Source organism: Ambystoma mexicanum, chromosome 3q, assembly GCF_040938575.1.
Source record: "Ambystoma mexicanum isolate Mex_15411 chromosome 3q, UKY_AmexF1_1, whole genome shotgun sequence".
NCBI classification, from domain to species: Eukaryota; Metazoa; Chordata; class Amphibia; order Caudata; family Ambystomatidae; genus Ambystoma; species Ambystoma mexicanum.
The window spans coordinates 458586553-458604440 of record NC_090926.1 but is presented as its reverse complement, the minus strand read 5'-3'; the positions used below and the strand labels follow the sequence as shown (position 1 = coordinate 458604440).

General features: G+C 40.7%; 1 protein-coding gene across 3 annotated transcripts in view; it reads left to right on the top strand.

The window, feature by feature from the left end:
- LOC138582673 (protocadherin-10-like) overlaps positions 1–17888 on the top strand; it is a 495452-nt gene that overhangs the window by 278990 nt on the left and 198574 nt on the right. The window contains exon 2 of one of the 3 annotated variants that reach the window (XM_069654207.1): positions 517–5483. The exons of the other annotated variants lie outside the window; for them this stretch is intronic. Coding sequence (XP_069510308.1) covers positions 517–630 — 114 coding nt within the window. The 3' untranslated portion in view covers positions 631–5483. Of the gene's footprint in view, positions 1–516; positions 5484–17888 lie in introns of those variants that run through there. 3 annotated transcript variants of the gene reach the window in all.

Genomic DNA, 17888 nt, shown 5'->3' with positions numbered 1-17888 from the left:
TGGGGGACTTTTTCCCTTGTTCCAGTGAGATGTCCTCATGGGAATACAAAAACAATTTTGATATTTGAAAAACTTAAAATGAAAAAATAACATGAAGCTTCAGAAGAAAGCATATAAATAATAATATTACACATCTTCTATATTTAAGACCTCTCTAAGACATATTTTCAGTAGTATTTCTCCCCTGTTCCCACGAGGAAATCCAGTGGAATATCACAAAATACCAAGAGAGCCCAAACTGCATGTCTATTAGTTCCTGCTTGCCTTCTTGTTATATTTTTCTTTTGTTCCTTTAAGGAACATGTACACACTCTACTGCTTCATTTCCTTAAATTGGATAGGTGCATTTTACCTTTAGCCAACTACACAAAGTCCAAGCCATTCTTTTTCCTTTAAACTCATCTTTTCCTTATAGCCATTATGGTGTGTTCTATTTGTACTGTTTATTTTGTTTCTTTGTGTGACATTGTGTTTTGCGCATTTCTTTTTTCATGTTTCCCCTATTTCTCCCATTAGGGACACTATGGCAGGTCAGGGAGAAGAGAACATGGTTTTCATAGAGGAGTCCGCACAGGAGGACATTGGCTCAGGAAACACCTGCTCTGGACAACAGGTCACCATCATGCCTGAAGATAATGTGATGTGGGTACCTAACTCAAGCCCGCTGAACAAGATGAAAAAAACCTTACTCTTATAAACAAATCGCTGTCAATACTTCCTCTTCCCCAAGGACCAGACATTGGAGGAAGTGGAGGGTCTGTTGCACATTCTACAACAAAATCATTCAATGTGGACCCTCTAACAACGTCTGAGAACAACATCACTAATCTAGCATCTCATAAGGTGCCACTGGGACAAAGTCGAGGACAACTACCACACAACTTACTGGGAGCAAAAGGAAAAAGTGGTAGGGCATTGTTTGGAGTATCTGCATCCGAATCTCCTCCACCCACAACTGCTCCCTCCACTTTGACACAAGGGCACTCCTCCGCGACCCATTTTTTTGTGATATGCCCAATCTGCCGCAATTGTGTCATAATGGGGGTTGACAAGCTTACCGAGTGGGAAGTTGAAATGGATGCCCAATGTCAAACTTCCCAATGCAAAGGTTTTTTTCAGATTTATTTCCCCCTGTTCATCTGTTAATTGTTATTTGTATTGTCTGTACTGCTGTCCTGTGTTTTGCTTTGTATATGATTATAACCAGTTCAATGTGAATTCCTATTTGTTTTTACTCCCTACTTCCCACCCCCCTACTACCTAAAATGCTTTAAGAGCCACATACTTTCAGTTTAAAGAAGAGATATTTTACAGGATGATATTACATATACACACACGTTGTAAAGTTATCGCAAAAAATGCTATTTTATTACACCACAGTCTCTCTTCACAACCTGGGCGAATTTCTCTTCCCCAGGTTTAACGGAAATCCTGGAGTTCAATAAAGGTTCCAAGACAGTCTAATGCCACTTCAACTTGTTTGCGTAAAGTTCCAACACAAAAGTATAAGGCTTTTCCTCCTCCTTGAATAAGTTCACAGTTCAAAAATAGCAGCAATAATTGTTTTGGTCAGGATGATTTGTGCCACAGCAAATACATTCTAAAGAAATATAGTTTCTCTGCAACAGCTTTACCCAGGTTTTCTTTCAGTATCCCAAACAACATAAATAGTCTCTGTCAGAACCACTTCATAGTACCTCTACAACATCCACCTTGTTTATTCCCATGCCAGGCTCACTTCTCCAAAGGTTTGTCATGCCGGTACACTCTCCTGCCCGAACAACGGTTCACAACAACATGAATTAGCTCAACTGACAAGAGGTTCACAAGAATTTCACAGTGTTCAACAAATTGTAGCTTCAGCACTTGCAACAACGTATCAGGGAAAACAATATTCACAATGGTGCTCTTATTCTTTTACAAATGATGCTCCTCTCTCTCTGGATACCTCTTTCCCAAAAGGGCAGCCTGTTGCCACTCTTGTTTTCCTCACCACACCAGTAAAGAATGGATGCCAGGGATAGGGTTTCTTTCTGCTTCTCCTCTGGCTTTGGCAATGTGAATTTCCATCAGCTTTCAGTAAATGTTGGACAAAGTGTGGGTGATAAGTCTCCCGATTTCTGGACATTTCATTAGCCCCCTTCTGCTGTTGGCAATGTTGACTAAATTGCTCTTGCCTAAATTGTAGTCTCTCATGACTTGGGCAATGTATGTAGGTCTTAGCATTTAACAATATTGACTCTTGGCTTGGGCAATGCTTGTAGGTCTCAGCTTTTAACAATATTGCCCCCTTGGTTTGCTGGGTTTTCCACAGACTCACACCTTTAGCATTACAGTAATTTGCCTTGATTACCAAATGTTGCTTTTCATTAGTTATAGTTTTGATTTCACCTTAGGAATCACTTTAACTTCTACGCGAATACCGCATCTGCTTATGTTCAATCTTTTGGTATTCAAAATTGAGTTCTGACCTTCTGTTACTCCTACGTGAGCATTGCTCACTCGCTGAATGCCTGGGGAGCTATGCAAGGGGTAATGGAGCACGTTGGGGTCACTACAAACCTGTGAACTCACCGGGTAAGCCACGTGCCTCCATTTCCCTCGATGCTTACAGGACTTCTGCTTTGGTGAATTCTTGCTTCTTGGCAAACTGCTTCCTTCAATCTGCCTTCACCTGCACCACCTGTATATCGAGCTTCCCTTGCTCTGGAGATCTCTTGATGCACGCCAGCCACCAGAAATCTCCTTGAGGCCCTCAGGTGCACGGCAGTCACCTGAGGCATCCTCTCGGGAAGGAGAGCATCCTGTGCTTTCGCTTCCTGCAGCGCAAGATCTGCAACAGAGGTCTCCAACGGGCAAGCTTCTTTTCGGTACACTTCCCGCTGCGCAACCTCTGCCCTTCCAACTCCAGGAAGTTCAGGACCGGCAGCTGAAATCTGCCACACAGGGGTCCCAACGTCCTCTCTCTCCTACGGGCTGCTTGCAAGAGGCAAGTTGCTGCTTCTTACTGCTACAGCTTTTCTCCCGTTCTCATTGGCCTACACCTGAGGGAACTTTTTAAACTTCTTAGTCTCCCTCAGGAGTGGCTCATTGGTATTAATGATTTGACTACTCCTGCAACTGTGTACCTCTTCAACCCTCTTCCTCGTCCCAGTACCTAGGGAATTATGGGACTTGAAGTCCCTAATGACAAAGTTATTTCGGTTATTTTACAATGAGCCATTAGAAGAGTGGGATTTCGGGGAAAGTTAAACAAAGGGGGTTCCCATTCCTCCTGACCTTCTTCCCCCCTCATGTGATCTTCCCAAAGAACACCACCCCCAGGGTCGGGATCAGAAAGCAGCTGCCTTTCCATGGCCACATGAGAAGGGTCCCAGCCAGGTTTTCTGGGGGAATCAGTACTGATTCATCACATACTCTAAGGTGAGAACTTAATGCAACAAAACCCCTGAAATTCAGATAAAGCAACCTTACCTTCACGCCCCCCCTGTGGCACAACCTATGGCACAACCTATGACCACAATGAGCACATCACAGATGACATCACTGATTACATCACTGGTGACATCACTAATTACATTACAACAGTAGCCGACACTAAGCATGGCCTTCAGTCATGGTCAATGGGTATGGCTAAATACATTTTAACACATGAATGGGCCATTAGTCATGCCCTTTGGCCATGCCCACTGTTTGTTTTAAAGCACTAACAGGCAACCAACCATAGCCTTTGGCCATGGCCAATGACAACGGCCTTTAACCATGCCCATTGTATATTATACAACACTAACCAGCCACTAGCTATGGCCTTCAGGCCATGCCCACTGTATATCATAAAACACTCACTAGCCACTAGCCATGGCCTTTGGCCATTCCCACTGTATATTCTAAAATAACAATGGGCAACTAACCATGGATTATTACCATGGCCAGTGGCCATAGCCTTCGGCTGTGCCCCATGTATATTTTAAAACAGTAACATGCCACTAGCCATTGCCTTTAGCTGTAGCCACGGCTTTCAGCTTTGTCCACTGAGTACTATACACTAACCAGCCACTAGACATGGCTTTTGGCCATGGCCAGTGGCCACAGACCTTGTACGTGCCCTCTGAATAATCTAACATATTAATAGGACACTAGCCATGGCCTTTCGCCATGGTAAGGCGACGCAGACTTCATCCTTTCCCATTGTATATTGTACAAAACTAACTGGCCACTAGCTATGGCATTTGGTGATGGCCAGTGACCACAGCCTTCATCATGGCCAAATCCACGGCCTAAATTGTTATTAAGATAATCAACATATTTATGAGCTAATTTATAAATGATATTATGTCTGATGCCATTACTGATGTAATTTGTCATTTATGATGTAATTAATGTTGTCACCAGTGATGATATCAGTGATGTGATCTGCGATGCCATCAGTGATTTCAAAGATTATGTAATCAGTGATGTAATCAGTAATGTCATCTGTGATTTTATCATTGTGGTCAAAGGCTACGCATCAATGGGCACAAAGGTAAGGTTGCTTTAGCTAAATTTCAGGGGTTTTGTTGTGTTAAGTTCTCACCTTCACAGCCCTGCAACTAAAGTTTGTTTCTTGAATTTCAAGGGTTTTTATAGCATACTGTCAACATTTTCTTTGGATGTATAATTCAACATTGCTTACCTAACTTCTTTAATATGTGCCTCATTTAGTCTGCTCTGTCCCCATAACATCTGTGAAAGACAATGCAATATATTTCCTAATAGAAATACAAAGAAGATTGCTGAGATTTAAAATAAAAAGTTGTATGAATACTGAATGTATTCTGAGTACGAAGCCAATTAAGGTTGTGATTATTAATCATTAAGTAGAGGAGAGAAACCTCTAATTGGAGAGAAAAAGAAAGTCTACTCTAAACTAAATTGTATACATTAATATTACTTTTACATCTAAATCTTTTCTATGTATAACACATTAGTAATATAAAACAATACTATTAAAAATAATGACTTAATTGTATATTTCCTAAAACACATCAGTACTATGTGCAGTGCTTATTGCTAAAACATTCATTTTCTATACATGATTGCAGCTTTCACCTCTGTGTCAGGGATCTGAGATGGATGGTAACAGCCCACCCCACCTCGCCAAGGTACACCCGAGCTCAGCAAGGGCCTTCATGAGGTCTGTGGGCTGTAACCAACCATTTCAGCCCGACACCAAAGGGGTGAAAGCCATTCACACACTGTGGTTTATGCGGCATGTGAATGACTTTTTTCACCCCAAGAGATTATGGATACTCTGAATTTTGTGAGTTTATTCATGTCGATGTAAAATGTGAGAAACAATGATATTTGTAATTAACAAATATCATTCGGCGTATAGGTACACCTTAAAATTGTAAACAAAATACTATTCAAAGTAAAACATATCACTAAGGTATTTAGATAACATTGTTTTGCAAAATGAATAATAAAGAGCATTGTGCTGTTTACTTAGGCATTCTGTTTTAAGCAATTGTTAAATCCACATGTATGTCTTAATATATGTTCGAAGGAAAAGAAGAAAAAAGTCAACAAAATGATATGAATGAAAACCCTTACTGTTTTTAAATGTCTGTGCTAGCAACAAAAGTACTTTTAAATCAGTTATATCTTCAATTGTTTAAAAATATTGTAAATATTTTTAAACAGATGAAAATGTGATTCAACTAGCTAGAAGAATTAAGTAACAGTCACCTGAGGAATTCTCTGCAAATGCAATCATGGATGCTTTAACAGAAATGAAAGACATTTTAATAATTCTTCAAAATTATATGAAATCAGTGAAAAAAGAAATAAAAGACCTGAAACGAAAAAATGGATAGTAAAAATGTAGGCAATTGGGCCGATGAAGATCTATCATGTATAAATACTAAAAGAAATCCCACAACCACTTCCCCCAAATGCATATTTTTACATAGAACTTCGTTTGCATACTTATGTAACTTTTAAAAATGATTTAGAGTTAAGTGTATTGTTGGTGAAGAGAAAGTCATTACAGTGTTACAGTAACTTTGCACAAATACTACACTCAACATATCTCAAACTACAACTTTTCAGGATTACCTACCACACACATATATACATATTGTTTTTAGAAACTTTTTTTCAGAGCCATGGCTATAAACACATCATTGCATAACATAACATAGAATAACATTCATTGTAGCCGTGGCTATAATACAAACATAAATAAATGTACTTTTTTAACAATGTATTAAAAGGACTAATTAAGGATTATTGATCCATTTATACAATCTGTGTTTTTTTATTTTCTACTTTTATTACTGAAATCCTGACCCTGAAAATGGCCATTTTGGGGGAAAGGGAAGGTGGAGCATGGAACTGTGAAGGGAAGACCATTCAGGTTTGATACATATAACAACGGGCAAAGAAATGCCACATTTAATTTGGGTATTTTTCCTTTTTTTAATTTCATTTATTTCACAATAAGGGAAAAACAATTGCCACGTACAAAAGGATGCCTACTGATGGCAGTGCACCAGTGTTAGGAAATGGTTGTGACCCATCCAGGTAGGGTGGCATCTCCCACCACAACCCAATTGTGAAATATGAAGCATGTACTGCGTCAGATTGCATGCAGGCAGCAGTAAAGGAAGTTCAGTCGTAGTCCTTGATGTTGGGGTACCAGCTGAGGATGCCTTTTTCCTGCTGTGGATGTAGCTGGAAGGACAGAAGATGTTGTAGGAACAGAGGTTAGGTGTTTCTAAGATACTGCCATACCGACTGGGGTCCGTGGGCGTTTAGTTCATGTTTATAATGAGCTAGCCAGTAAGGCTCTTTGACATTTGACACTAGGTGATGAATTAGCACCGAAGTCTGCAGACTCTGTGATTGTGCCGATGCTGGGCCCCTCTGCAGTGTATTTTGGCAAAAAGTGCACATGACCTCCTCTACCTCCTTCCAGCTATGGTGTTGTTGCACCATAAAATAAATCCAATTGTCCGCTGGAGTCTTCATCCCGCACTCTAAAGATCCAAATCACCTCCTCAGCAATGCCATGTTCGGATGACACGTTCAACAGGGAGGAAAATGAAATAATGAAAAAAGACACCACACAAAAAAATGAAAACAATAAAGTAAAATAATAAATGTAGACAAAACACAAAACACAAGACAAAGGAAAGAGGTTTGGGAGTAAGGGAGGGCAAAAAGAATTGGAAAAATGAAGTTTGCAAGTGTGGAAAGTTCTTGGAGGTTTATACAGATGTGCCTGGAACCAAAATACAAAAAGCAATGAGGAAAAGTAAAGAGGTTTCCTGAAAAAATAGAGGGTATCTGCGGCTATCCAATCACTGGTCACTTTTCGTAGCCAAAATTCAAGCTTGCGGCATTGACCAATCGGAACGTGTGCTCTGCGCTCTGACTGTGCAGGTACACATGACCTATATCCGCGTCAACATTCTTAAGCAATGGCAGCGCAGGCTGCATAGATGCAGCTATGTCCATACGTCTCACAAAATCCATGCGTGTGGCATTGACCAATCAGAATGAAAAATGATTGCGCAGCTGTGCGTATACTCATGACTTTTATCAGCGTCAACATCCTCAACGAATGATAGCGCGAGCTGCATAGACACAGTTATATGACAAAATCCACGAGCGTGGCATTGATCAATCAGAACACGTACCGTGGCTGCTCAGGTACACATGACCTATATCCACATCAACATCCTCAACCAAAGACAGCACGACCTGTGTAGCCATGGATACTCACCACACCGATGGCAAATCACTCAATTTATGATTACTTTCAGTCCTTGCTAGTTAACAGGTGTTCTGAGCTACTGCAAGAACATTTGGCCTCTTATACCTACCTTATTTTTCCATCTTTTACCCACTTTGTACCTAATCCTATTGTTATTTGTTCTGTTTGACTATTCATTGTTTCAGTGGTTTTTTCATAAACATTTTGTATTTTTTGAGGTATTGCTCTTTTTGTGTTGTCATTTTTATGTTTTTATATGTTCGACCCCTGTCAGACTTTTAACATCATGTCTGCCAGAAGTGTCAGCAGTGAGGTGTTTGTGGTGTGCATTCTGAATCAGTCCCCAACACAGAAGAGGCCTACTGGAAGGAAGACTTGTTCAGACAGTTGGAGGTACTTCCGTGTCAAGGAGCACTGTTCCAGAAAGGAGACTGAGGAGGTGCAATGCACCTTTTGTCAAAAGCTGCTAAGACGTTGCCCTTTGACTGTGCCATCACTGTGCCATCACAGAGCTTGGGCACATCTGTGTTTATAAATCATCTAGTTTGTGTCCACTGGAATAATGTTGATGATGCATACAGGAAGGCCCATGAGCGCCATAAGGTGAGGGTGCATGGGCCTCATTCGTTACATTGATGAGTATCTGAGTATCTGTATCAGCCCCTCCATCCACCATCGCAACACCTCCAACCACCATCAATTCCACAACTTCTCCTACTATAAAATGATAAAATCCTCCTAAGAACCTTGTCTCTCACTCACAAATCCCTCAATAATGCGTCCCCCATCTATCTTGCTGACAGATACCACAAAATAACATCCTCTAGACCAACTAGATCTGCAAATAGGGATTGACTGTCCATCCCTAGATTCAAACTATCCACTATTGGAGGTAATAGCTTCCCCGTGCAGGCAGCAAAATTATGGAATTCCCTGCCCTCCACACTAAGAATTGACCAACTATATCAAAACTTTAGAACTAATATCACTGCATGGCTGAAATCTAATGACCACTAATTGTACCTCAGAATTCTGTACTGCAACTATCAATGCCTCCCTGACCTAGCGGGTACCTCCATGATGGTACCCAAACATTGTATGTAATTTCTGTAAATACTTGTGCCTTCCTGCTTATCTGTAATTATATGCATATTGCCATACCTGTAAACATTATGTACAAAGGTACCTTTTGCCTTGACGAATTCCTGTAACTTGTAAGCCTTGCATATTCTTGTACTGCTGCGCACGGTTACCCTTGGGTCTGACGCGCATTATAAATAATAAAACAAACAAACAAACAAACATACTGGTTCCTCAAATCCAGCTGCTGCCATTCCACTGGCACCCAATTTTTAAGTGATGAAAATCCTATGCACTATATGCCACAATTGGGTTGCCCTGGGAGGTGCTACACTAGAGGATTGGCAAAACACTGGGCCTCATTACGAGGTAGGAGGCAGCCATGGTGCTATTAGCACCATGGCTACCCCCTTACCGCATACCGGCTCCGGGTTCTCGGATTGGGTACTTACCGGGTCATTCTAACCTTGGAGGACCCGGTAAGTCCCCATTCTGAGAACCATTCCCCATTTCCATTCGAACCCCCAAAGGGCTCAATGGGAATGTAGAAGGAGCTAATAACCAGTAGCTCCCTTAGGTAAAACCAGGCGCGCTTAGCGGGACCCGCTAGGGGACCTCGTAATGCGGCGGTAAGGGGTAAATGGCAACTGCGCCCTTACCGTTACCAATAACCCCGTACCGCCTACCTCGTAATGAGGCCCACTGTCTTTGCACATCAGGTTCATTGCCATCCCTAGGTTTATTTATGTGTCAATTTTGTCCCCCCTTCTTTTTAGCAAAAAACAAAATAAGAAAACAACAAATACCCAAAAATGTTCCTTTTTTTAATCCCTTTGTTACAGGTTTGAACCTAATGGCCCTCATTACAACCCTGGCGTTAAGGGGTTAACAGCGCCGTTAAAGGTGGCGGCGCCGTTAATCCCCCTTAACGCCAGATTACGAGGTCCCTTTGCGGGTTGGCGATTTTAACGCCTGCTTTTTGCAGGCGTTAAAAATCCAACCCGCAAAGGGACCTTGGTGCTAAGTACGGTGCCGCAATTTGCGGCACCGTACTTAGCGCCTTCCCCATTCCCATTGAGCCCTATGGGGCAAAAATGGGAATGGGGAAGGGCCATGGCGGCAAGGGGAATTAACGCCCCGTCAACCTCGGAATGGGGCGGTAATTCCCCATTCCGCCATGGCGGAGTCGGTAAGTTACCGGCATGGACCATGGTGCTACAAGCACCATGGTCCAAAGCCAGGGTCGTAATGAGGGCCAATGTGTTTTCCTTCCCCCCTCTTTCCATCCCGCAAACAGCTTTTTAAGGGCCACCCTTATAAAAAATAAATGAAAACAAATACTGACTACAAAAGTAGATCACAATGTCTTATGTAATCTATTTTATGCAGTTTGAGTCACTGAAATGTATTTTTCAAAGCCATGGCTATAGTGTTCATTGACTTTTTATAGCTGCGAGTATAGGATGATGGTCAGAAAAAGAACGTTTTGTATGTTTTTATATATATGTACATATTTAATAAATAAAATATATGCCAGCTCCCCCACTACCCTGATAGCATCCTCAATTCCTCTGCCCTCTCCCATTCTCCTTATAACAATCATTATTTCTGTGACACAGTTTCAATCAAAATGTAAGCTAGTCGCGGGTATGCCTGAGGCTATAGCCAGTGCGCTGCTCTATACCTAAATATAAATAAACAAATACAAATACAAATACCCATCGGTCTGCAAACACCCAGTGACATTGTTGGTTTCTGTTTGTCATAGCCGCGGCTATCGGGAGAAACAATAAGAATAAATGCTTTCCTGCTGTCCCAGGCCCTCACCAAATGCCCCCAATTTATATGCCAGCTACCCCCACTCTCCTGATGGCTCCTCACCTCACCTGCCCTTTCTCTTTGCCTCTCTAACAGTTGTCTTTTCTGTGACGCAGTTTCAATCAAAATGTTGGCTATCCACGGGTATACCGGAGGCTATAGCCGGTGCGCGGCTCTATAACCGCGGGTCTGCAAACACTCAATAACATTGCTGGCTTCTGTTTGTTATAGCAACGGTTATCTGGAAAAACTGAGGGAAAAATAATGCTTTCCTGCGCTTGCAAAACCTCTCCACGTGCCCCCAACTTCTATGCCAGCTCCCTGCAGCACTCCCCTGATGGTTTCCTCACCACCCCTGCCCTCTCCCATTCCCCCTGTAACATTCTTTGTTTCTGTGATGCACCTTTAGTTGAGATGACAGGTAGCCATGGCTATTCTTTCCGAAAGCCGAAGCTACAGAAAAGCTTTGTGTTGCAGTCCCTAGACACCCTCCAACTCCCACATTTTACTCAGTGTCCTCTTGCCTCCCCCATCTCTAGAATGATGGCATTTGCATATTCCAAAAAATGGAAATTATTGCAAGGATGTCTTGCACCTGCAGAAAGAAAAATGGCAGGTTTTCATTCCTGAAAAGTCTCACTTGCTGCAATGCATGATGGGACATATACAAATGATTGTGGTTATAGCGTGCACTGATTTCTGTACCTAATTTAAAATAAAAATACTAAACAGATGTCTGCCAAAGTAACAAAGTAATGCCTTCCCATACTCCCTGCCACTTACCAAACACATTTTGCAAAACTCCATCCAGTGATTTAAGTCTGAGTGCATCTCTTAAAGGTTCCCAATTTCCCTATGGGAAAACCAGAGAAAAATAAAATAACACACCTTTATTTAATTATTTATATATTTTGAACCATTGGACAGTCTGCACCAAACTTTACAGTTTTTGAGCCCCTCGCTCAAACATTTGTTTAGCAAAGTCCATGCTGATGTGTACATTTGACCCAAAAATGATTATTCACAATATCCAATGGTTCTTAGGTTTTATTTTTATTATAGGTCCTATTGTATTTAAGTTAATGCAATGAGGTTTTACCATAACCCTATCATAAAACACCAACCAAGTATGGTGGGTTTAGAAAGACTTAAACCCCTTTTGACATGAAATGTTAATATAGAAAAATCCATTTGAGCAATGACACACAATAAAGCACTTTACAGAGGTATAGAACAATACAGATACATAACAGAGCCCTTTACAGCGGTATACAACAGTGCAGATGCATAAAGGAGCACCTTGAGCACATTAGCAATGCATTGTGGATATGCAGATTTTTAAACCCACCATGACTTTTTAGGTGTTTCATAAACATGCCCCAATGCGCCAACCACAAGGCTATCAAGACCAATGTTCCCTCTAATTATTTTTCTCTAAGTGCGGAAATGATTAGCCTTTGTGCGCACATTATTTTCCATGTGCGCAACTGAATAACGATGTAAGCCACTTTGTGAGCTTGCGTAGTTAGTGAGCTACTATCTCTGAAGAGTTTGGAAGGAGATTTCCCCTTCCCAACCACTTCTTTACATATCAGTTGTAAAAGGAGCATCTTACAACTCTTTTTCCAAACATAGGCTACAAAATCAAATATTTATATGTGATTATAAAGAGAGCTCATTAACCAGTCCAAGACTTCAAGATATGCCATAGTACCTACCAAAAGTACTCCTGCACATAGAGAAAAACGTGTATGCACAAAAAAGCTTTGCATGCTCAGGATAAACAATATGTTTAGTTGTGTCTATCATTTGTCAACACTACTCAGAGACAATGCAGAAAGTGTTTAATGCCATTGGGGAAAAAAACGCATGTTTATTACAAAAAACAAGTATTGCTAATCACTGATGTGGTTGTCAACAAATTCGGACATTATGCAATGTTTGCAAATGGAATAATTGCCACTGAAAGGAATGTGTCAGAAAACATGCCAATAGGAGTTCATGTGACACTTTATTTGAGTAATTCAAGGGCCAGGAGAAAATGCCTCATAATCTATGTAAGGATGATAATTGCATCAAAATAACTGCACCACAGAATATGATGATCTGAATTCCTGGGCAGCTGCTTACTATCCACATTATGATGTTGTTCTGTGAATTGTGACATTTAGTCAAAACCAGCCTTACAGCTAGGAGGCATATACTATTTTTATTAAAAACAGGGCAATGTACCCAACAAAAACGGGAAAACATGAACATATAGGAATCTACCCCCTGCTTCTACCCACAAAGTTCCACTGATCTATTTTCTAATCAGTGACCATCAGAGCAGTGTCATTGGTAGGAACTTTAATAATATTACTGCATGATCCCAAGAGGAATTTGAAGGGGAAAGAAAATATTTCAATAAGCATGAAATATCCGTAATGGCAAAGCCAATTACTTTCTTACTCCCTGAAAAAAAATGTTGATTCCAAATATGGAGTAAAATCGTATCGGAGCCCTGATTGTAACCCTGATATAGGAAGCGAAATTACAGGGCACATAATACAGCCTATAGTTTTTCCCACCCTTGATCACCACAGGTTAGACAAAAATCAACAAGGTTTCTTCTGGCGCTCGTTGAAGAAAATCACATATATTTTCCCTTTGAGTCAATTACAGTAATGCTCACAGTTACAACATATTGAGTACCTTCTTCCATAACTGTGGACCCCTCTTCTGAAATTCATTGAACAAGATGCATGGGGATGCTAGAAGAAATAAATGCAAACCCATGAACATATTGAAAAGTCCTCAGCAGCTGTTGCTCCCCAATCATAGGGTAATATTGGCAAAAATTAATATTTGAGTTTTCCAATGTGTTAACTTGCAAAGGGAACTCTTCAAAGAGCTTGTGTGACATATGTACAAAGAATAGGAAGCATTGGGATGAGGTTAAATATCCTAGTAGCCTGCTTACTTAGAGTCAGTACCCGATATTTGAGCTGACACTCGGGTGACATAATGTGGGAATGCTTTTACTAAGGCAACATGAGTAACAGAAATGTGTGTGCTTCAAAGTCATTCATATTATAACATAAACCAAGACTTGTATCTAAGTCTGTAACCTTTTGCTGAGCTAACGTAGGCAGAGTCAAGGTTGTCTGGTAACATCTGATTGTGGCTTGGGGCGGAGTTGGAGTCATACGGTATAAGTGTGGTAGATTCAAGCATAGAATCCTGGGTGGGGAGGGAAGAACATTTAGTTGATGTCTGCAGGTATATCTTACTTATATCTTCTGTTCATGGAGCCACTTTTTCATATTCATTTTTAACCTCGTGTGGGTGTATTCTATGTTTAGAGTTTTTAGGTTTTTAAGGCCAAGCTTGCATAGTAGGGCAATGTCAATAGGTTACACCAGAGTATCAAGAATAGTTCGTATAATTTAGCTTCATTTTGAGAGAAAACAAATCTAAGGTACCTGCTGTGGATTGTGCCTTATTAAATCTTATTTGAACAGGTAGGAATTGTCTGTGTGCGCTGCTAAAATTCTTCTGAGCGGCACCCAGAAGGAAGCTGGGCAAGCGCACATGCGCACAGCTTAGAGGGAACATTGATCAAGACTATAGTGCACTTATGAATTTATGGTTCATGCAAATGAAACCAGGTATGCAGTTGTCTTGCAACCTTGAAAAATGTCTGCATTGGGTTAATAAAGCTATGTATGAGATAGTACTGGCCTGTGAGACAAAAGCAAATTCCTGGAGCAAAAGATTTGCATTTGGTCTATTTTTGCATTCCCACAATGCTTTACTGATGTGGCTCTGAGCTGGAGGTGAAGTTCCACTGATATCTACCAGGTGGCATTGTGGCATGTGTTATCATCTTAATAGATGGAAACCGCCGGCTTCAGATTTCTGGAGTCATCCTAACAAGAAGAAGAAGAAGAAGAAGCAGGCATGTGTTACTTGGCACAAATGGATTTTTCCAAATAAGTACATATATATATATATATATATATATATATATATATATATATATATATATATATATATAATATGATAGGTGATAAGGTGATGGTAAAAACTTCATTGCATTGACTTTTTCACTAAATTCTATTGCTTATAACTTTTGAACAATTTGAAGAATCTGCTTTAACAGAATCCCTTGAAAGACTAGACGCAATTACCTGGAAATATGGTGCAAATCCTTCAGATTGTTCAAAGGTTATCAAGCTCTGAATAAAGGTGAGTGTTTGGCATTATGTATTGCTTTTCCCAAATGTGGCATGAGCATATCCCATATTGCTGAACAGATGTTCACAAAATATGCTGTTTGCAGGGGAAAAGCATGATCACTGTCCCTGTTTGGTTTGGTGGGAATCCGTTCATTACCATTGCTTATGCATAGACAATGTTTCCTCGTATACATCTAAACAATTTGTTCTCACAAGAGTTATCGAAAAGGAAAGCTTATAAGTACTGACCACTTTGTACGATCTGGTAATAAGAATGGTGCTATGGGAATGTGTGGGCCCAAGGAGGTTGTGACGATGATGGATGAGCAATATTGGTGAAGATTTGTGGATTTTAGGTGGCCTAGAAAAGTAGTTCTATGTGTCCTGTTGTCACAAGGAATGCTCACGAAGATTTACTAACAGATTTAAAAAAAAAAAAAAGGTTTCAACATATGTGGAGGTGAGAGCAGACAATACAAAATGCACTGAGTGCCAGCTAATTAGTTATCTGAAGCATTACGTTAATTCAGTAATTCGTGTTTAAGAAAAGCATGAAATGAAGCTTTGGTCTGTGCTAGATGTGTGTGTATTTGTTTACGCAATTCATTTCTAATAATTTTCAAGCAGTCATATTTTGCTGAAAGCTTCCATTTTTAATGAGTGTACAACATGAGTGTCATAAACTGACTTTCTTGGTTTGTGAACACTAATTTTTGATTGTAAATGTAATTTATATAACTGTACTACACCATTTCACATAGTCACAGATGATTCGGGTGTGGATTGCCATCAGCCCACATGGATATGTGATTGCTTGAAAGCATGACATGTGAGAAAGTGTAATGCTCATACAGAGTCTTCCGGTGAGTAGTTGCGGCGGAAATGAAACCTTAAGGAGAGAGTAGAGTATTAGTAGAGGAGCGGAAGTGAAAGTAAAAGTTATGAAAGATATAGTATATCAAAACTCTTGAAAAAACTTAAGTTAAGGGACAATTAAGATAGAACAGTTAGACACAAAAAAACGTTGAAATTAAGTTGAAATTAAGTGAAAACACATTAGTTAAAAAGCTATTAAGGTTCCAGTTGAACATAATGAAACCTCTGAAATTCAGCGGTTCAGTAGAGCTAGACAAACTTAACTCTGCTGCCCCCACTGCGCAGCTGATAAGCAAACGGATGACAGCACAGATGATTTTGCTGCACTCGGCTACAGCAGGCTACAAAACTGACACTTATTTCACATTGTGTCGTCGTGGATTGTTGAAAAGTGCATCTCTCTTACTATTAGTTGTGATATGCAGTACCAGTGATTTCATCTTTGATGTCATAAATGATGTTACAAGTGAGATATTTTGTGATGTCATCAGTGTGGTCATCCCTAGAAGCTGTCCAAAGCCTGACTGGACTTTTCCTGCAGGTATTGTTGCCCTCTTTTGCTTGACCTCTTTTCAGAAACATGCAAATCATCAGATTTGCTGCAGCTGACAATTCATTGCATGATTGTTTTAAAAATGAATGCAAATAAAACATTTTCAGAGGATGCAGATATTTATTTGCATTACTTTGATAAATGCACAGGTCACCTTATTCACAAACGTGACCTGCATATTTCTGGGGGCTGTGCTCCCGAACAAATAATGTGCTAGGCACCTCCCTAACATATTTCTGTGCTCGGAGCATATATACCGGTCCCTGCACCCATATGCCTCCTACTGTCTATATATGTTATGAGCTTTTTACTAGGTACTCATACAATTGTGATCCTTCCTTACTAAACAGTATTCCTTTAAGGAATGACAGAGTGTTCATCATGAATACTTGATGTGTGACTGATAGAGCCTTAGCCCGAATGGCCTTTCTGAGGTCATTGACCCGCAGCTATGTGCTGAAGCTATTATTAAATAAGTTACCACAGTTGTCCTCGTGGAAGGAAATTCAACAGGATGAAACTTCATGCACTCCTAATGCATGACTGACTATTCCCTGTTCCTATACTATATTCAAGGGTCCAGGTCTGTTATGGAATGCCTATGTTGGGGGTTGTGAGTATAGCTCTGGGGCAACTCATTTGTCCTGGACGTAAGACAGCATCGGGGCAACACGGGTTCGTATTTCCTAGAGACTGGATTCTGATATTAAGTGCATTGTAAAAGATTAATTAATTAGCTCATTATAATGGAATATTTTAAACCACAATAGTACACAATGGGCCTCTTTATGAGTCCGGCGGTAACCGATGCTTCTGGCGGGTTGTCGCCGGAATTGTAATATTTTACCAGCGCCTGACATCCTGGTGCCAACAGGACATTACAAGCCCGACGGCCCGGGAAGTCAGGCACCAGTAAAATGTTAGTACCCGTTCCTGTGGAGTCCCATAAAACTCCATGGACGGGGGGACTCGGAAGCGCTGTCACCGTTGGTAACGGTGCCAGCGCTTCTGTGAAGAGTCTGCCTACCATGACCGCTGCACCCAGCAGGGTCAGACCTGTCGGGGGGCAGCAGCTATAGTTTGCCAGTTCAGAAACAAGAGTGCCAGTGAGCTTATACCTAGATCTCTTCAATTAGTGCATTGATCTACTGACATATCTTAATGCAGAGTTTAAGAGCTGGAGGCTCTAGCTTGACATTCATCGCTGCCATGCAATGGAACTCCCTCCTACCCCACCTCAGAGGAGAAACATCTCACTCACTTTTCCACAAAGCTATTAAAACCTTGCTATTTGCCTGAAACCTGCCAGCTATTTTAGCCATCGTACATAATAAACCATGGAAAGCATTATGTGTAACTGCCTTATTGTCAGTAATGTAACTTATATGCACATGCCTTGTAACTAAGTCGTCCTCCAGTAACAGCACCTCGATGCCCTTGGGCTGTTTGCACACTTTATAAATTTAAAACATAAATAAAACAATGTGCTGTCCTACTTGGTTAACATTTACAGATACACATAACTGAATGTTCTCTTTCTACTCCCTACCAGGCTTCACCCAACCCCTCTCTTTCCCCTATA